Source organism: Megascapheus bottae, chromosome 4 (assembly GCF_031878675.1).
Source record: "Megascapheus bottae isolate mThoBot1 chromosome 4, mThoBot2.hap1, whole genome shotgun sequence".
NCBI lineage: Eukaryota > Metazoa > Chordata > Mammalia > Rodentia > Geomyidae > Megascapheus > Megascapheus bottae.
Genome location: NC_143512.1, coordinates 12,144,207 through 12,165,418, shown reverse-complemented (window position 1 = coordinate 12,165,418; position 21,212 = coordinate 12,144,207). Strand labels below are relative to the sequence as shown.

Below are 21,212 nucleotides of genomic sequence, written 5' to 3'. Positions count from 1 at the left end.
GTATTAAAAGATTAATTTTCTGTAATGCTCTTTTTCTTTCTTGCTTGCTTGCTTGGTTTGACTGCCATGAGCTCAGGGCCTGAGCACTGTCCTTGGGATTTCTCAAGGCTAGAGAATTACCACTTGAGCCTCAGCACCACTTTCGCCTTTTTTTTTCTATGTATATGGTACCAAGGAATTGAACCTGGGTCCTCATGCATGCTAGGCAAACACTTTACCACTAAGCCAAACTCCTGGCCCCTGTTCTTTTCTTTTTTATTTAGACTGATTTCTTATTCCATTGATTATCATTTTAGATCTTTTTGCTTTAAATATTTTTTACGTTGCTCTCTAAACAAAGGTAATTTTTTCTTAGTTTACTCCATCATTTGGCTGACACACATCTCTCAATACCAACATAAAAACTGAGGCAGATGAAGCAAAATTTTTGAGACCTTGCATTGTAATATTTTTCTTTTCATTTGATTGATAGTTTTATAGGGTATAAAAATTCTAGGTTGAAGCTGGGTGTGGTGGCTCACATCTGTACTCCTAGCTACTCAGGAGGCTGAGATTTGAGGATCTCAGTTCAAAGGCAGGCCAGGCACTAAAGTTTTCAAGACTGCTATCTCCAATTAATCAATAGAACAGCAGAAGTGGTGCTGTGGCTCCAGAGGCTGGTTGGTAGCTTTAAGCTGAGGAGATCAGTGACAATGCCCAGGTCCAGAGGTAGGGTGGTAACCTTGGGCTGAAGAGCTCAGGGACAGTGCCCAGGCCCAGAGTTCAAGCCCCACAACCCAGAAAAAATCTAGATTGAAAATAATTTCCCTCAGGTTTCTGGACTATTACGTTTGTTGACTGCATTTAAAAGACTGATTCACTTCTTCTCTAATTTTTTTGTCAGTAGTAGGACATGAACTCAGGGCCTGGGCATTGTCATTGATTTGTTCAGCTCAAGGCTACCACTCCACTTGTTGAGCCACAACACCACTTCCAGTTATCTGGTAGTTAATTGGAGATAATAGTCTCAGACATTTCAGTGCCTGCACTGGCTTTGAACCTTGATCTTAAAATCTCAGCCTCTGTGCTTTTCTTTTCTTTTTTCTTTTTGTCAGTCATGGGACTGGAACTCTGGGCCTGGGCATTTTCCCTGAGCTCATCAGCTCAAGGTTAGCACACTATAACTGGAGCCACTGAGCCACTTCCGATTTTCTAGTGGTTAATTGGATATAAGAGTCTCAAGGACTTTAGTGCCCCAGCTAGCTTTGAACCCTGATCCTCATATCTTAGCCTTCTGTGTTGTTAAGATTACAGATGTGAGCCACCTTGCCTGGCACTCCTCTTTTTAGGCTACTCACTTTTCTTTCTGGGAGCAATAGGAAAAATGTTCTTATTGCTCTGAAATACCATTTTGCTATCTCTTTATTAATCTGATATTAGTGAACATATTAACGGTGATTTCTATTAATCTTTAGATTCTTTCAGTTCTGAAAATTGTTTCTTATTAGGTCTTATTTTCATTTCTCCCTTGAATTATCCAAATTTTCACATTGAGCAAAATTTTATTTAAATATTGGCCTTCCAGGATCAATTCAATAAGACACAAAGTTTGTTTCCTTCCTATTTCTTTAACTCTTGTCCTGCTTACTTACGCAGGTTATTCAAATCACTCAGCCTTTTTGTTAATTTTCTTATTGGCTCACATTTATATTTAAAACTCTTGTGAAAGTTCTGTTATAGATTTATGAATGTAATACCTTTTCTTAACTATAATTCCTCTACTTATCTTAGAATATACTATGAAAGTGTAGTATGAGTATTGTCATTATATATTCTTAAAATAAGGATGAATCAAGGAAGTTAATAATTTAGCCAAAGTTCTACAGCTAGAAACGGACAATTAAATCCTGAGTAATATGTGTTATACAATTAAAAACACATCTTTCAGATAATTTCTATGAATACTAATGAGGTCACTATACAGAAAGCACTTAGAATAACAGATGGTGTAAGCAAATACTAAGGAAATGATTTTTTTTATCAGTTGTGGGGTTTGAACTCTCAGCCTGGGTGCTGTCCCTAAGCGATTTAGCTCAAGGCTAGTGTTCTACCACTTGAACCACAGGGCCACTTCTGGTTTTTCTGGTGGTTAACTGGAGATAAGTGTCTCTTATGCACAAGCAAGCTTTAAACCATGATACTCAGATCTCAGACTTCTGAGTAGCTAGAATTATGGGTGTGAGCCACAGGCCCCTGGAAGAAATGTTCTTACTAAAGTTTAATTTCTCTGGATATTAACCAAGACATTTTATTTTATCCAATTATGTGAGTTTCTTGTTTTGGTCTATTTCCTGATAAAGGAATTTCTTCAAATTTCTGGTGGTCCTTAAATATGTTCTCTTATTTAAGAATGCCATATTAAAATGCTCACAATAAAGACTTAGTTAAGCTGAAGTGGTCTCATCAGAGTAATTGTTGAGTTTTTATTCTATTTGTTTCCCCAGACTGCAAAAGAAAGTAGGTAGTCATAGTTATCCTTAGACAAATCTTGCTCTTCTTTAAATGAATCGTGTTTGCATTATTCTTGTATATGTTTGTAATTTGTGGGAAGCTGAAAACAAAATTACGGACTTGTGTAATGTATTCCTGCCCAGGATCTTGCTTCATTTTCTACAAAATCACAATTGATTACTAAAGAAACCTACACAAATGCCTTCGTGTGATAATACAACTGCCTTGTACATCTCATGGCAAATCCAATTTCATAGCCCTTGGGGTAACTTCTTGACCCATGGACACTTCCTTTTGCCACTTAAGAAAGGCCAAGCCGAGATTATATTGACAATCTGTTACATTAACCTTGATCAAGAGTTAAAATCTTTTCCTAAAGTTTACAAACTCCAGATGATCAGGAATCACATCTTCTCTGTATTCTGACTATGGGTTTATCCAGTTGCATTGGGAGAAAGAACACATACTTGCTTTTAAAACAAATACCAATATTATCACACTGTCAGAAACATACAATAACTGGAAGAAAACATCTGAAGTACATTGCAAATTACTGAAATGATGAACTATTTGTTTCTGGGAAGCTCAATATGAATGGCACTGTTTTTTTATCAGACTGTGAAAATTTGTGGAGACACATGGTGGCGCTGCAGGATAACATGACAGGGGGGAAACTAACACTAGATTATGCAGTGGACCCTTATCCCAGGGTGCACACAGAATTGACCAGAGGAATGACAAGCAGTTAAGGTGTGACCTACAAGCCATTCCACTGGGGCTAAAATACTTTGGGTTCTGGGGTCTCCGAGTGCAGATTAAGGGGCACATTTCCTAGAACTGCAGACTGGAGCTGAAATGATTCTATAAGAAGCCTTCCAGAAAGGAGCTATGGAGAACAGAGGAGAAGGCAATCTGCAGACAAGGCAAGTCCTGCTTTTCTTTGTTTTATTTGGAATGTCTCAGGCTGACTCTGGGAGCTTTTCAGTGGTGGAGGAAACTGAGAGCGGAGCCTTGGTGGGCAATTTGGTAAAAGACTTGGGACTGGAGGTGAATGAGCTTTCATCACGGGAGGCTCGGGTGGTCTCTAATGGAAACAAACGACCTTTGCAGCTGAACCTAAATACTGGAGATTTGCTCTTAAGTGAGAGACTAGACCGAGAGGAGCTCTGTGGTTCCAATGAGCTCTGTGTGCTGCATTTCCAGGTATTAATGAAAAATCCCCTGCAGTTTCTACGGATTGAGCTTCAGGTGAGAGATATAAATGACCACTCCCCCGTTTTCTTGGAAAAAGAAATGATCCTAAAAATCCCAGAAAATAGTCCTGTTGGTGCCGTGTTCTTACTAGAAAGTGCAAAAGATTTAGATGTAGGAATCAATGCAGTAAAAAGCTATAAAATAAGCCCAAACTCTCATTTCCACATTAATATGAGAATCAATCCAGACAACAGAAAATACCCAGAGTTAGTTATGGACAAGGCACTGGATTTTGAAGAGCAGCCAGAGCTCAGCTTCATCCTCACTGCTTTGGATGGTGGGTCTCCACCCAGGTCGGGCACTGCCTTAGTTCGAGTCTTGGTGGTGGACATAAATGACAACTCACCTGAATTTGAATATGCATTTTATGAAGTGAAGATTTCAGAAGACAGTATCCTTGGATCACATATAGTCACTGTATCCACTTGGGATTTGGATTCAGGAATAAATGGGGAAATTTCATACACATTTTCCCATGCCTCAGAGGATATCCAAAACACATTTGAAATCAATCAGATGTCTGGAGAAGTTAGTTTAAGAGCACATTTGGACTTTGAAACAATACAATCGTACTCAATAATCATTCAAGCCACAGATGGTGGAGGACTTTTTGGAAAATGTACTGTCAGAATTCAGGTGATGGATGTAAATGACAATAATCCTGAAATTGCTGTGTCATCAATGACCAGCCCGATTCCAGAAAATTCACCTGAGACTATAGTAATGGTTTTTAATATACGGGACAGAGACTCAGGGGACAATGGAAAGATGGTTTGCTCTATAGAGGAAGACATTCCATTTCGACTGAAATATTCAGGTGACAATTACTACACCTTAGAAACAGAGCAACCGCTGGACAGAGAAAGCAGATCGGAGTACAACATCACGATTACGGTCACGGACCTGGGCACGCCCAGGCTGCAGACCCAGCACAGCCTCCGCGTGCAGGTGTCGGACGTGAACGACAACGCCCCGGAATTCTCACAGTCGTCCTACACCCTGCGGGTCCGCGAGAACAACAGCCCCGCCCTGCACATCGGCACCATCCGCGCCACGGACAGGGACGCGGGCAGCAACGCCCAGCTCAGCTACTCGCTGCTGCCCGGCCCGCAGCCCGGGCCCGACGCGGCGGCGCTGCTGTCCATCCACGCCGACAGCGGGCAGCTGTTCGCCCTCAGGGCGCTGGACTACGAGGCCCTGCAGGCGTTCGAGGTGCGCGTGCGCGCCACCGACCAAGGCTCGCCCGCGCTCAGCAGCCAGGCGCTGGTGCGCGTGCAGGTGCTGGACGCCAACGACAACTCGCCCTTCGTGCTGTACCCGCTGCAGAACGCGTCCGCGCCCGTCACCGAGCTGCTGCCCAGGGCGGCCGAGCCGGGCTACCTGCTGAGCAAGGTGGTGGCGGTGGACCGCGACTCGGGCCAGAACGCCTGGCTGTCGTTCCAGCTGCTCAAGGCCACGGAGCCCGGGCTGTTCGGCGTGGGGCCGCACAATGGCGAGGTGCGCACCGCCAGGCCGCTGAGCGAGCGCGACGCGCCCAGGCACAGGCTGCTGCTGCTGGTGCGGGACAATGGCGAGCCTCCGCGCTCTGCCAGCGTCACTCTGCACGTGCTGCTGGTGGATGGCTTCTCTCAGCCCTACCTGCCTCTGCCCGACGCCCCGCCCCAGCGCGCGCCGCCCGACCGCCTCACTGCCTACCTGGTGGTGGCGCTGGCCGCCGTGTCCTCGCTCTTCCTCTTGTCCCTGCTGCTCTTCGTGGCCCTCAGGCTGTGCAGGAGGCGCGGCGGCCCGGGCTCCCTGGGCGGCGGCTCGCTGCCCGAGCCCCACTTTCCTGGACACCTGGTGGACGTGAGTGGCGCGGGGACGCTGTCGCAGAGCTACCAGTATGAGGTGTGTCTGCAGGGAGGATCTGGGGACAGTGGGCTCAACTTCCTGAAGCCAGTATTAGCCAATGTATCTCCTCAGATCCCTGGCAATGAAATAGAGGGTTTGCCAAGCTTCCGCAATAGTTTGGGATTCAATATTCAGTAATGCGAATGGTTTCGTTTTCCATAGATATTTTATGTCTATTCCCGAGAAATGTTTATTTCTCCTAGACTGCATGCATTCTAAATTTTAATGATATTCGTGTATAGGTTATTATGCTCCCCGCTTGCGTTCTCCTACCAACACTTATCTTTAGTTTGGGGTGTAATGCAATAGCAGTTTATTCTGAAACAAAGGAGGTCTAAATTTGTAGATTATTTGCCCTTTGAATAACACAAAATCATCTTTTCTGTTTGTTCCTCTCTTCAGTTAAACTTCCCTTGTAGTTAGAATTATGATGAAATAAATCACTTTAGCGGTAATTTAAATGTTCAAGGATTTGTCTGAGTTTTATTCTTGTAAGCCTTTTCTTGCTTCTTTTATAATGGTTCAACACACAAATATATTGTTAAAAATGTACTCTATCTTTAGGTAACATTTTGAACTGCTTATTAGTACTGAATATATTCATTTCAATATTGAGAAATGTTTATTTGTATTGAATGTTTTTAATAATAAACAATTCTGAATATTAACATGTGCTAAGACAGGAAAGCAAACAAATGATAAATTCTTATTGTGACCAGAAGAAGGATTTGGGACTGTGTTCAAGAAAGATTCTTGGTAGATCCCTGGGTAGATAGCACAGAAACAAGTGGGAAGTATAGAAACAAATATCTAATAGCATTTTCTCATTTATAATGGAAAGTGATTGTGAAGGCCCATTTGTAATTGTGGCCATCACCTGATTTATAGTATGTGAAGGTGTATCTCATTAATATAAAGGCATCCAGTTGAAAACACTTAAACAAGTTGTGTAGATGAATTATGCTTCTTTGCTAAAGAACACAACTTTTTATCTGTGCTCTCCAATAGTTGAGTGCTAATTTTCTTAACCATGCTTACTTATTCTTGTTATACAATTTAGAAATATTTATTAATCTAAAATTTTGAATACAATTATAATTGCCTAAAATAATCTTAAAACCTACTGTTTGACATCAATGACAAGCTTGATAATTGTGTTTGGAGATTATAAAAAGCATCATACATACATACACCACACCAAGAAGTTCCAAAAGATCCTTCTTTAAGTCTTTTTGTTTTTCTATTTTATTATCCCAACTTAATAGCAGAAAACTGTTTCATTGGTGATAGTTCCAGAGATAGGTACAATGTCTATTCTAAGAATTTTAATATTGAAAATCATTGTAGGAGGAAGTTCTATCTTATGTTGGCTTTAATGATCTAACTACTTGACTAGGAAAATGTTTCCCCAATGATTGAGAAAGGTTCTTGTGAATGTCACACAAATTCTGAAGTCTGTTCATTGTGGAAGGAAAATGTAGATGACAAGTGAGCAATCATGGTGTCTGTGATAGAGAGATGTGGGAAGGAGAGGAACAAGGAAGGAGGAATGATGGGAAAGGAAATAAGTGAAGGTGGGTATTATTATTACATCTAATCCCACTAACTAAAGTCAGTGCCCAGTGTACCTCTTGAAGATGTACTTAAGATATGATTTAAATTAGTCCACTGACAATTCTAGGAAGTACTGTCTCTTGTATTTGAACATTTAAGATATCCAGTACTTACATTTTTTAAAACTAGTATTTGGTCACCAGTCTGTTGGATTGGGTAGACAATAACCAATATTTGTATTTGAGATAATGGGAAAATAGAAGGCAACTACTCTGAAGACTAATTAAATTCTAACTTTGTTTTGAGAACTATAAATTGAAGTAAGTTCTTTATTCTCTAATTGAAAGTTTCTGTACATAGAGAGCAAAAATGACTCAGCTCTTAGTAAATCAAGTATTAAGATTACTAAGCTGGGTGTGGTGGCTCATGCCTATAATTCTACCTAGTCAGGATGCTGAAATATAAGGATCGTGGTTCAAAGCCACCGTAAGCACTAAAGACTATGAGACACTTATCTCCAATTATTGGGGAGTCCATATCGATAATAAGGTTTATGACCTTGATGTTGGATCAGGACATCCTAATGGTGCAGAAGCTATTAAGGGTTCATTTGTTCAACGATTAAAGTCCCTAACCATTAGAAAACTGGAAGTGGTGCTGGGGCTCAGAGGGTAGGATGGTAGCCTTGAGCTAAACAGTTCAGGGACAGTGCCAAGGCCCAGAGTTCAAGCCCCACGACCACCACCAACAACAAAAAATGATTACGATCAGCCCTATTGCATTTGGTGAGGGAAAAGAGGAACATTTGCTTAAAAGACATATGTAAGTCAGATGGTGGTGGCTCAAACTTGTAATTTTTGGTACTCAGGAGACTTGAGATCTGAGGATCACAGTTCAAAGCTAGCCAAGGCAGGAAAGTCCATGAGAGTCAAAATCAAAACAGAACCTAAATAACCATGAACCAATAAATACATAAATTATATGTGTTTTCTTCATGCAATGGAAACAGAATGACATTCTTGTAGATGCTACACATGAATGAGTCTCAAAATATATTAATAAAAGACCATAGACTATATGATTCCATTTATACAAATCAGTCAAAATAGGCCAATGTATAGAGACAGAAATGCAGATTAAGTTGTGTGAAAGCTAGGTTTACAAGTAAACCTCCCTAAATGTAACATTTAGATGTGACAATTGCACAACCCTAAATAAACTAAAATTCATTAAACTGTACACTCTAAGTTGGTGAATTTATGTACTATGGTATTCGTGTACCTCCACAAAGCTGTTTAAAAAAAGTGGAGTGGCTCTAGTAGTCTGTGGTTCCAGACTAGGCTTTCCATTCTTTATAATGTTGGAGAGGGACAGAAAATATCTAATAGCTGCAACAGAGATAAATACTAGGTACTTGCGCTGACTTTTCAAGTATTTTTTCCAGATAGATGAGTAGCAGAACTCCTCTATGCACAGAAGCAACTATAAGTTTCCTCACTCTAATGGAGAGGGATGAAATTCTGAAGCCCTTACATGCCTAGAGACAGGTAACTAACCAAGTCCTAAATGACTTTGTCTCTTAATCTTCAAATATCCTATTTACAGACAATTTAAAGTAGTGAATACAAATCAAGTTACACTAGCCAATTTTGTAATAAAGGACCCCAAGTTATAGTAAACGTTTTATTTCCGAAATGTTTTATAATTTGACAGTGCAAGTGAGTAGACAGAAGTCCGCTATTTACAGCCTTCTAGAAGCAAATTTTCTTTCAATTAATTGGTTTAATGTTCCCCATTACAATTTCAAAATCTGCATGCCTTTAAGTGTCCACCACCATGTTTGGGTTCAAATTGGCTCAGAGAGAAAATGTAGATCCAAATCTCTTCTTTTCCTTATTGTAACGGTAACCAAAAATCCTGCTAACAGCTCATCTACAAGCACCAAATTCACTTGACCACTACAAAAGAGGCTGGGACTGGCCTCTTTACTCAGTATTCACATACTTAGGTATAGTTTTAATATCATAGAAAATGAGTGCAGATTTTAGCAAACATCAAGATACTTCACAAATATCTTAGATTCCACAAATAATTTTAATATTTTATTTTACTTTGCAGAAACTTTAGCTGCTGTTGCATTCCTAGTTTTCTTGATATGTTGTTTGCTTTGCTTCATTGTTTTTAATTATTTTTTTGCCAATCTGGGGGCTTGAACTCAGGGCCTGAGCCCTGGACTTGGGATTTCTGTAAGGATAGAGTTCTACCACTTGAGCCATAGCACCACTTCTGGCTTTTTTTTTTATGAATGTGGTACCGAGGAGTCAAACCCAGGTCTTTGTGCATGCTAGGTGAGTACCACTAGGCTAAACTTCTGCCCCTAATTATGGTTTTTATGATACCAAAATTTACAAGTGTTAAAATATTTAGAGCCGTGTTGCAATAGAATCTGTGCACCTCTGACCATATGATTTAAATATTTTAAGAAATATTTAATATTGGTCATTTAGAAATATAACATAAATGGCATATACATTTTGGTATGCTATCACTCAGGGAATATTGAGAGTGAAAGTCTGCATATACCATGCAAATGGAGTATTAAGGGTTAGGTACTGAGAATTGGGACCAGGACTTCACTGGGTATTCTAGGCATTCACTCTACCATGACTAGGATTTATTTTTATTTTGAATAGGCACTACACTAGCACTTACTGGCGATTCTGCAAATATTAACTCATTAGGTTCATATGAGAAAGACCCTATCTTCTCAGGTAAATAAAATTAGTACTCTAAATAATTTCAGAAAGTTTGTAAATAGAGAGCGGCAGAAAAAAGATTACAGTGTGGTTACAGAACACATTTCTAACTACTGTTTTATAAAGCTTCCTGTGGCCATAAGTACATTCTCCTTCTGCAAGTATTTTATTCTTCTCATCTATACATCACAACAGTATTTTAGTTAGTGATCTGCTATGTTTTCAACCGATTTGATCCATAAAGACAAAATTTTTCTCTATCTTATGTATGCCTATGTTTTTACATGTTTATATTTGGTACTGTTTCTGGGACTTGAACTAAAGGTCTTGGTAATGTACCTAAGCTTTTGTACTCAAGGCTCCACTTAAAGCAGAGCACCATTTCCAGACTTTTGGTGGGTAACTGGAAATTAAAGTCTCACAAACTTTCCTGAATGGACTGATTCTGAAATGCAATCCGCAGATAACAACCTACTAAGAAGCTAGACTTACAAGCATGAGCCACAAGTGACTGGCTTTATACCCATATTGTTTTTAACCTAAAAGTGAAGCAACTCATACTTCCATACTTTAGAAAAAAATGATATTTTTTATTTTTATATACAAATATGTGAAACATGATGTTATGAAACAATTGAACTCAGCATAACTCTAATAGAGAAGGAATCTTTTAATACTAAAGAAATAAGCACCATGGGCTGGGATGTAGCTCAATAGCAAAGTGCTTGCCTAGCAAGTGCAAAGTCCTGTGTTCATCCCCAGTACCAAAAAAGAAAACACAAACACACACAAAGAAAGAAGCTCCATGCAATATTCAAAAAAGTGGACCAGTTATTTCAGGATTTTAAGGCACCAATAGTATAAAAAACATTATGCCCATTGTTTGATTTTTATTAAAGTAATTAAAAATAAGAAACATGTTGGATGAATGGGAAAAGCCAATACTAACTGATTATATCAAAGAATTCCTGGAATATTTGTAGTAATGCAGTTACATATTGGAAGGCCTTATTTATTAGAGATAAGTGTGAATACACAAATATAAAAATATATGTATTAGATATATCCTTGTGAATACTCCAAGTGTGTTGATGAATTTCTTTTTAAAAGAAGGGAGTATGTAATGAAAAAAATAGGGACACATGGTGGCGCTACAGGATAAGATGAAGGCCACTCTTACCAGCTCAGCAGACTTCATCATGCAGAACAAAGAACATCCAAACCCCTGAGAAAAGAGTTTTGCCTACACCGTTATAGGGAAGCTGTAGTCATCAGAGATTTTCTATCAAAAAATGAGATTGAAAATTTCAAAATTTTGAGATGAATTGAAATATCACCATAAAACAAGAGACCTGAGAGAACCATGGGAATCAGAGAGCCGCTGACTCTGCAGAAAAGGCAAGTGCTGCTTTTCTTTGTTTTGCTAGGATTGTCTCATGCTAGTACTGAACCTGTGCGCTATTCTGTGTCAGAGGAAACTGAAATGGGCTCTTTTGTGGCTAATCTTCTGAAGGACTTGGGGCTGGGGGTGGAGGAGCTGTCCTCCCGGGAAGCAAGGGTGGTGTCTGATGGCAATGAAAAGCATTTGCGACTTGATTTGCTGACGGGAGATTTGCTCCTAAATGAGAAACTGGACAGAGAGGAGCTGTGCGGGTCCACAGAGCCCTGTGTGCTGCATTTCCAAGTGATGTTGAAACAACCTTTACAGTTTATTCGGGCTGAACTGCATGTGAAAGATGTAAATGATAACTCTCCCACATTCTTGGACAAGGAAATAATATTGAGAATACCAGAAAGTGCTCCTATTGGAACCACATTTCTAATGGAAAGTGCTCAAGATGTGGATATAGGAAGAAACAGTCTTCAGAACTACACAGTTAGCTCCAATCCCCACTTCCACATTAAAATTGGAAACACTGTTGATGGGAAGATTTATCCAGAGCTGGTTCTGGATACGGCATTAGACCACGAGAAGGAATCCGAGCACAGATTAACACTCACAGCACTGGATGGTGGATCTCCACCCAGGTCTGGGACAACACTGGTTCTCATTAAGGTTGTGGACATCAATGATAACGCACCTAAGTTTTCTCAGAGTCTCTATGAGGTTCAGGTCCCAGAGGACAAACCCATTGGCTCCTGGATTATCACCCTGTCTGCTAAGGACCCGGATGCAGGAAGTAATGGGAAAATATCCTACACGTTTTTCCATTCATCTGAAGATATTCGTAAAACGTTTGAAATGGACTCAGTATCTGGGGAAGTTCACTTGAAATCAGCACTAGATTTTGAAGTAATACAGTCCTATAGTATAACCATCCAGGCAACGGATGGTGGGGGTCTTTCAGAAGAATGCACTCTTGGAATCAACGTATTAGATGTCAATGACAACCCACCGGAAATAACAATATCTTCCGTGACTAACACTATCCCAGAGAATGCTCCAGACACACTGGTAGCTGTGTTCAGTGTCCGAGACCAAGACGCTGAGGACAATGGAAGAATAGTTTGTTCTATTCAGGCGGACCTCCCTTTTATTCTGAAACCCAATTTCAAAAATTTCTACACGCTAATTACTGACAAAGCACTAGACAGGGAGGAAAGAGATGAGTACAACATCACGATCACGGTCACGGACCTGGGCACGCCCAGGCTGCAGACCCAGCACAGCCTCCGCGTGCAGGTGTCGGACGTGAACGACAACGCCCCGGAATTCTCACAGTCGTCCTACACCCTGCGGGTCTGCGAGAACAACAGCCCCGCCCTGCACATCGGCACCATCCGCGCCACGGACAGAGACGCGGGCAGCAACGCCCAGCTCAGCTACTCGCTGCTGCCCGGCCCGCAGCCCGGGCCCGACGCGGCGGCGCTGCTGTCCATCCACGCCGACAGCGGGCAGCTGTTCGCCCTCAGGGCGCTGGACTACGAGGCCCTGCAGGCGTTCGAGGTGCGCGTGCGCGCCACCGACCAAGGCTCGCCCGCGCTCAGCAGCCAGGCGCTGGTGCGCGTGCAGGTGCTGGACGCCAACGACAACTCGCCCTTCGTGCTGTACCCGCTGCAGAACGCGTCCGCGCCCGTCACCGAGCTGCTGCCCAGGGCGGCCGAGCCGGGCTACCTGCTGAGCAAGGTGGTGGCGGTGGACCGCGACTCGGGCCAGAACGCCTGGCTGTCGTTCCAGCTGCTCAAGGCCACGGAGCCCGGGCTGTTCGGCGTGGGGCCGCACAATGGCGAGGTGCGCACCGCCAGGCTGCTGAGCGAGCGCGACGCGCCCAGGCACAGGCTGCTGCTGCTGGTGCGGGACAATGGCGAGCCTCCGCGCTCTGCCAGCGTCACTCTGCACGTGCTGCTGGTGGATGGCTTCTCTCAGCCCTACCTGCCTCTGCCCGACGCCCCGCCCCAGCGCGCGCCGCCCGACCGCCTCACTGCCTACCTGGTGGTGGCGCTGGCCGCCGTGTCCTCGCTCTTCCTCTTGTCCCTGCTGCTCTTCGTGGCCCTCAGGCTGTGCAGGAGGCGCGGTGGCCCGGGCTCCCTGGGCGGCGGCTCGCTGCCCGAGCCCCACTTTCCTGGACACCTGGTGGACGTGAGTGGCGCGGGGACGCTGTCGCAGAGCTACCAGTATGAGGTGTGTCTGCAGGGAGGGTCTGGGGACAGTGGGTTCAACTTCCTGAAGCCAGTATTAGCCAACGTTTCTCCTCAGATCCCTGGCAGTGATGTAGAGTGTGTGCCTAGCTTCCGCAATAGTTTGGGATTCAATAATCAGTAATACGAATGGTTTCGTTTTCCATAGGTATTTTATGTCTATTCCCGAGAAATGTTTATTTCTTCCATACTGCATGCACTCTAAATTTTAGTGATATTCATGTATGGGTAATTATGCTCTCCACTTTTGCTCTCCTGCCAACACTTACCTTTAGTTTGGGGTGTAATGCAGTGGCAGTTTATTCTGAAACCCTTTCGAGCTACCAGTATGAGGTGTGTCTTTATGGAGGGTCTCGGGCCAAGCTGTTCAAATTCCTGAAGCCCATTATCCCTAATTTTAGTCCTGGATATTTGTATCGATATGAATGGAATGGAAAGCCTCTAGAATAATTTTCGATTCAACATTTAACAAATTTTTTTTCTTCTGAAATTTTAACCTATTATTGTTTGCAAATTTCAGGTTGTTCCCCCTACTTTCCCCTTCCCCAATCTGGAATGGATTTTAGAAGTTTCTTCAGTCTCAGGCATTTGCATTTCTATTTTGTGCTCTCATTTGTTTTAAAATTTTTTTCAAGGATATAATGGCCAAACATAATCCATTTACTGTCATTATTTTTGCATAAATGTTAATGAAATTGCTCTTACTTTGTGATAATTCTGTGGCTCCTTATGCAAAGCCATGTTTTTTGTCATCTGGAAATATAAATTAGCGTAGTAAAAGCAAACATCAGGCCTGTGTGCATGGCTCCCTAAAGCACATGATTGTAGGATGCACTGGGTCCATTCCACTGCAGGGCAAAATGGAAGAAAGTAATGAAGAAAATAATAGTTATGGAAGAAGGGAAAGGAAAGAAAGGAAAGATGTAAGGGAGGAACAAGGGAGGGTAGGAGGAAGGGGGCATGTGTCGTTAGAGACAGCTAGATAGATATAGATAGACAGACAGATCTATAGTGTTATTTCTATATACCATCATGAGACAAAAGGAAAAATAATGTTCAACTTGGATGGAGCACATATTGGATTAGTTGCATTACACATTGTAAACATTTTCAAAATAAAGGTGAAATTGTGCTACATTTCCATACAACTGTTTCATACCTACTTTCAAAAATACATTTTAGATGAAACAGTGATCACCTTGTAAAAGAAGATCTGAACCTTGGTATTATTATGTTGTTGTCTTCATCTTTAGTCCTTGAAATTTTTTACTTTATTAATTTATTACTAAAATAGTACATACTTCTTAGGCTCATTATAGTTATAATTAGAAGGCAAGACAAAATCATAAAAAATTAAAATGATTTTCAGGTACTGAAGATAATGACCTAGTTTCTCTTTACTAATCATTGACTAGAGTAAATACAGTTCTAAGTGTGTTGGCACATGCCTGTTATCTCAGCACTCAAGGCCAGAGTTTGAATCTAGCATAGCAACATAATAAGTCCTTGTTTTAAAAAACATGACAATATAGAAATTAGTGATGTATCTAGTCATTGGGTTCTGTTCCATATGTTGTACTTTATTTAAAAAAAACCAAAGACTCAATATGGACATTGGGCCCTATTCAACATTTCACATTCCCAGATTTCATTCCATTCACAAAAAAGTAATAGAATAGCATCAATATTTTCTGGCCTTTCTGGGAAACCTACAAAGAGGGTATAACTATTTCTGGCTTATATGTGCCCTAAATGTACATATGGGTAGCTCAAGGGGGGATTATCTGTAGAGATATTGATAATGCAATGTAACATGGATGCAGATTTAGCGTGCGTTCAAGTAATTATTCCTATAAAATCAAATGATATAACTAGATGTGGTAATAAAATAGACTTGTACTTTCCATTATGAAATAGCTAAAACCATTTTCAATTAATTTAGAAATTTTTCATGCACTTTCAGTCTTGTTTTATATAAAAAACAATTATTAGTATGTTCACTTCACTTAACTTGGTATTTAAGCTACAGTGTCTTCAATAGAATAGTTAGATCCTTATTTCTCAGTCATGAGTTAAAACTCTGCCTATTAAAGCCACAGGTTAGACCAATGATTAGACACAGATGAAATAAGCATTTTTAGAAAAACAATGTAAGGCTGGGATGTGACTTAGTGGTAGAGTGTTTGCCTAATGTGCGTGAGTCCCTCGGTTCAATTGCTCAGTACCACAAAACCAAATAATAAAATTTAACTAGGACAACAATTTTGTAAAACAATGAAAGAGAAAGGCAAGAGTAATGTATCTTGATATTGCCCTTTAAATTTCAGGTCATTGACTTATGCATGTAATCCTAGATACTCAAGAGGCTGAGATCTGAGGATCAAGGTTCAAAGCCAACCAGGGCACAAAAGGACCTGAGTATCTTATCTCCAATTAACCTATAGAAAATAGTAAGTGGGGCTTGGCTCAAGGGTTGGGCAGTAACCTTGAGCTGAAGAGCTCAGAGACAGCGCCCAGGCCGAGTTCAAGCCCCATGACCCACAAAAATAAATCAGATAATTTTTCTTCCAACTAATGTGTAATGGATTTTAGGAAATTTTGTAGTCATGTGAGTTTTCATTTCTATTTTGTTCTCTTTTTTATTTTGTTTTCTTGTCTGGGGGCATAAAGGAGAGCTCCAGAGGTCCACAAAGTGAGTTGAGTGGCCTACTTACAGAGCCAGAAAGAGAGGGGACGAGGATGTCTGCTCCAATCATGACCCATCCCTCATATTTGTACCAACAATAATCTGGTCCATTACGCGAAAGATTGCATTCACACAACTGAAAGGTATTCTGTTAAATCTTAAAGTGTTCCTACTGAATTGGTTGAAGTGATAGTTTGGCTATAGGTCTTCTAATAAACCAAAGAAACTTTCAAAACTATGGTTACAACAAAGGAGTATCAGTAACTGTATTCTAACAATATTCTGCAGGTCTGTTAACACTGCTTCTCTTCCAGAGTCCCAAGAAAAGGTGGGTCATCATCATCCTTTTTGAAGTGCTCTACTAAGTACTATAAGTGTTCTACTAAATCATACTTAGCTTAAGCTACATCATTTCTGAAATCAAATTTAAATATCCCCCTTGATTTATGATTTATTACCCTTTCCAAAGGGGCAACGGTTATCATCTATGACAATAGATCCCAAATTTGTTTCTGCAGCTTGAACCTCTATCCTCGGTAACATTTATACAATGGAAGATCATTTATATAAATATTTATTAGTGCTCTGTTAAGACATCCAAATCTGGTTTCTTTTTATTATGTTTATGATACTTGGTTACTGGGGGACTTACATTTGCTAATCAGATGTTCCACTACTTGAGCCATGCCGCCAGTCCCCTTTTACTTATGTAATCTTTTAAGATGTAATTTTGTTATTATTAAGTTGTACATAATTTAGGTAATGAGTACATTTCTTTTTGCACAGTGTCACTTCTTCCTTTGCTTCCCCTCACCCTGATTTTCCCCTCCCATCCCTACCCACAAGTTGCATATTTCATTTTCCACAGTGTCTACCATGGCTTCATTTGTTCCTTTCTGTGCCTTCCTCCCCTGTTGATGACAATATTTTCTTTTTTCTTTTTTATGCCAGTTGTGGGGCTTGAACTCAAGGCCTGAGCACTGTCCTTGGACTTTTTCTCAAGGCTAGATCTCTACCACTTGAGCCAAATCACCACTTTCAGCTTTTTTCTACGTATGTGGTACTGAGGAATCAAACTCTTGTCTTGGTACATGCTAGGCAAGCAGTCTACTACTAGGCCAAACTTCCAGCCCCTATCCTATTCATTTCTTATCTGTAACATAAAATATACTTTCTGTAGAAAAGTCTTTTCTGTTCTTCCAAATTGTTTCTGGATGATTCCCAGCTAGGCTCTTATAGTAGCATAAACTTTTCATCACATGGTAGACACTGTGCTCTATTGTAAATATGTGATAGAAGTATGTCTATGTGATTATCATTTATCCTTATCACTCACTACCATTTCTAACATAAAATAAAAGATCAATAAACAATTCCTGAATAGTATATCTAGAGTGGTGCCTTTGATCATCCTTGGGTTTCAAATGGAAACTAAGAACTAAATTGTTTCACTTTTTATGTTGTTTGAATCTAGGCATATTGAGAAATATATTCTAGTGAACATCTACTTTTGCCTATTTCCAAGTAAGTTTTCTATAGTAAATCCCTAAAGAAATGGTACTATTTCCCTAACCAGAAGTGCCCCATCTCCTCCAAACACTAATTTGCACATACAAATTTCAGGGTTTGGGGACGGTAGATGTGTCATGGGCTTGAACTTGGCCTGGACACTGTCTCTAAGCTATTCAGCTCAAGGCTACCACCCTACCCTTTAGCCAAGCCTCACTTCCAATTTTCTAGAGGTTAACTGGAGATGAGAGTCTCAGTTCCTTTTGTGCCTGGGCTGGCTTTGAACCTTGATACTCAGATCTCAGCCTCCTGAGTAGCTACCATTACAGGAGTGAGCCACCGTGCCCTGCTTACAAGGTTCAGTTTTAAGTGCATGGCCTCATTCCTACTGCCTCATCTCAGAGTATTTGCTGATAGTTAAACATCATGATCACGGTCACGGACCTGGGCACGCCCAGGCTGCAGACCCAGCACAGCCTCCGCTGGACTACGAGGCCCTGCAGGCGTTCGAGGTGCGCGTGCGCGCCACCGACCAAGGCTCGCCCGCGCTCAGCAGCCAGGCGCTGGTGCGCGTGCAGGTGCTGGACGCCAATGACAACTCGCCCTTCGTGCTGTACCCGCTGCAGAACGCGTCCGCGCCCGTCACCGAGCCGGGCTACCTGCTGAGCAAGGCGGTGGCAGTGGACCGCGACTCGGGCCAGAACGCCTGGCTGTCGTTCCAGCTGCTCAAGGCCACGGAGCCCGGGCTGTTCGGCGTGGGGCCGCACAATGGCGAGGTGCGCACCGCCAGGCCGCTGAGCGAGCGCGACGCGCCCAGGCACAGGCTGCTGCTGCTGGTGCGGGACAATGGCGAGCCTCCGCGCTCTGCCAGCGTCACTCTGCAAGTGCTGCTGGTGGAAGGCTTCTGGCAGCCCTACCTGCCTCTGCCCAATGCGCCACCCCAGCGTGCGCCGCCCGACCGCCTCACTGCCTACCTGGTGGTGGCGCTGGCCGTCGTGTCCTCGCTCTTCCTTGTGTCCCTGCTGCTCTTCGTGGCCCTCAGGCTGTGCAGGAGGCGCAGTGGCCCGGGCTCCCTGGGCGGCGGCTCACTGACCGAACCCCACTTTCCTGGACACCTGGTGGACGTGAGTGGCGCGGGGACGCTATCCCAGTTTTACCAGGTCTGACAGGAGATTCTGGGACGAATGATTTTAAATTCCTAAAGTCGGTTATTCTCAACCTTCAAGGAGTTGTGAATGATGTAGAAGAAAAATCCACCTCTGTGAATGGTTTTAAGTACAATTAAGCAAGGGTTGGCTTTTCATGTCGTTCAGGTTAAAGATGTCGTTTCTAAATATATTGGGTTATCATTATGCTGTTTTAAAACTTTTTCATATTCGCCATTGTTTTCCTAGTTGAGGCTACTAAACTTCCTTGAGTATATGCCGATAGTCTCTTTTCAAAAAATCTTATCTATTTCATGGAGACAATAAAACTTCAGTGTTATTTATTGCTGTAAAATCACAAATATTTTTTATTTATGACCTTCTTAGCATCATTTGAGAATATAACCTGTCTTGTTACTCTTTGTTGCCCAGAATGTATTTTCTTACTTTTTTTTAACATTTTGAAGACAAACATAATGCAAATATATATTCTGTTTATTCTCATATTATGCTTTCTTCTCTGGACTATTTGAATGGAGAAATACATGCAAAACTTCATGGTTTTCATTTACAGTAGTTTTAAATAGGAAATATGACAACTTCTCCCCAAATTGCTTTCCTTCTCTTTATATCAACCTTTAGTGTATAATAGATAAGTACTGTTGAAAACTTTTCACATATCTCAACAATTATAAAATTTAGATCCATTTTGTGATGGGTTTAGCCCACTCTATTTTTATCTAAAAACCTCTATTCAGCTACTATTGTAGCTGATTTCACTTTATATGATCCAGCTTCATGGTTCAGAAAATGGGAGCTGGTAATGGATGTTAGTTTCAGCTGGGCCAGTCTGATCCTCTGCTAACCAGATGTTTTATCTTTAACAAAATGGCTTTGGAACCTGATACAATATAGTCTTTAATAAAATGTTAATAAATACTGGGTGATGGCCACTTTGACTTGTAATCCTAGCTATTCAGGAGACCGAGATCCAAGAACTGCGATTTGAAGGCAGCCTGTCAAAGTACACCAAAAAAAAGCCAGATGTGGTTCTGTTGCTCAAGTGGTAGAACACTGGATTTCAGCAAGAAAACACAGGGTAGAGCCCAGGACTGCCACCAAGAGGGGAAAAAAAGCAGTAAGCCAATCAAAAAAGTGTCATTAACTACATAGATTCATAGATAGGAACTCAAAAAGTTTACTGAGAGACAAGAAGGGACTCCAACATAAAACCTTGTTGCAGCTTTTTCATGTGATTATCTTCAAAAGTCTGCTTTTTTACCTGGATTTCTGGGCTCTAATATCTTCCCTTTTCATTTGTCTAAGCTAACTTATGGAGGAATTTCCTTGATAAAAGGCATGTTTAAATATTGTGCATGGAGTGGTAAATTAGCCTTATCATTAGAGACTTTTATCAGTTTTCATGTTAATGTAATGTTTTATAGAATATGATGCATTCTTTTGTGGTACACTAATACTAGGGCTTGCAAACTTTCATTAAATTGTGTAATTTTGAAAGCCAGATGTGGTGGTACATGCCTGTACTTCTATCATTCAGGAGGCAAAAGGATCTTGGAGTCTGAAGCCAATCTGGGCTATATAGTGAGGTCTTACCTCCAAAAAAAGTTTAACATTGAGTGGAATTAAAGGTCTTCCCAATGTTACAGCTTTCAGAGTATTTAGTAGGCTCACACCTGTAATCCTAGCTACTCAGGAGGCTGAGATCTGAAGAGCAAGGTTCAAAGCCAGCCTGGGCACAAAAGGACCTGAGACTCTTATCGCCAATTAACCTGTAGAAAATGGGAAGTGGGGCTTGGCTCAAGGGTAAGGTGATAACCTTGAGCTGAAGAGCTCAGGGACTACACCAGGCCCTGGCATAAGGCAGTAGCCTTGAGCTGAAGAGCTGAGGGGCAGTGCTCAGGCCAAGTTCAAGCCCCATGACCCACAAAAATAGAAAGAAAGAAAAAAGAAAGACAATTCTTCTAGGGATTGAGGCTATAGCTCAGTGGTGGAACACCTGCCTAAGCCCTGAATTGATCCTCAGTATGATGAAATAAATAAAAGAAGTTTGCGTAAAGGGGTGAGACTAATTGGAACATAGTGTACATGTGTGGAAATGTAACATGCCCCCTCCTATGTAACTAATATTAGCCAATAAAAATTAAAAAGTTAAAGGAAGTGAGAAATAATGGAGAGAGGAAATTCTGCTTCACAAGGAAGGGCATTTGAGTAATATTAGTATCAATAAAGGCATTGGTGTGAAATAATATTAATATTATAAAATGTGTT

General features: G+C 41.4%; 2 protein-coding genes and 1 pseudogene across 2 annotated transcripts; all 3 read left to right on the top strand.

Annotated features, from left to right (window-relative positions):
- Positions 1-2,984: 2,984 nt before the first annotated feature.
- On the top strand, positions 2,985-6,089 carry LOC150063987 (protocadherin beta-12-like). Its single transcript, XM_090331365.1, has one exon. The coding sequence runs from the start codon at positions 3,379-3,381 to the stop codon at positions 5,770-5,772; it is 2,394 nt and encodes a 797-aa protein (XP_090187491.1). The 5' UTR covers positions 2,985-3,378; the 3' UTR covers positions 5,773-6,089.
- A 4,885-nt stretch (positions 6,090-10,974) lies between these two features.
- On the top strand, positions 10,975-14,862 carry LOC150063986 (protocadherin beta-14-like). The gene has a single exon (XM_090331363.1). The coding sequence runs from the start codon at positions 11,308-11,310 to the stop codon at positions 13,705-13,707; it is 2,400 nt and encodes a 799-aa protein (XP_090187489.1). The 5' UTR covers positions 10,975-11,307; the 3' UTR covers positions 13,708-14,862.
- On the top strand, positions 13,870-20,026 carry LOC150063985 (protocadherin beta-11-like; annotated as a pseudogene).
- The last annotated feature ends 1,186 nt before the right edge of the window (positions 20,027-21,212 follow it).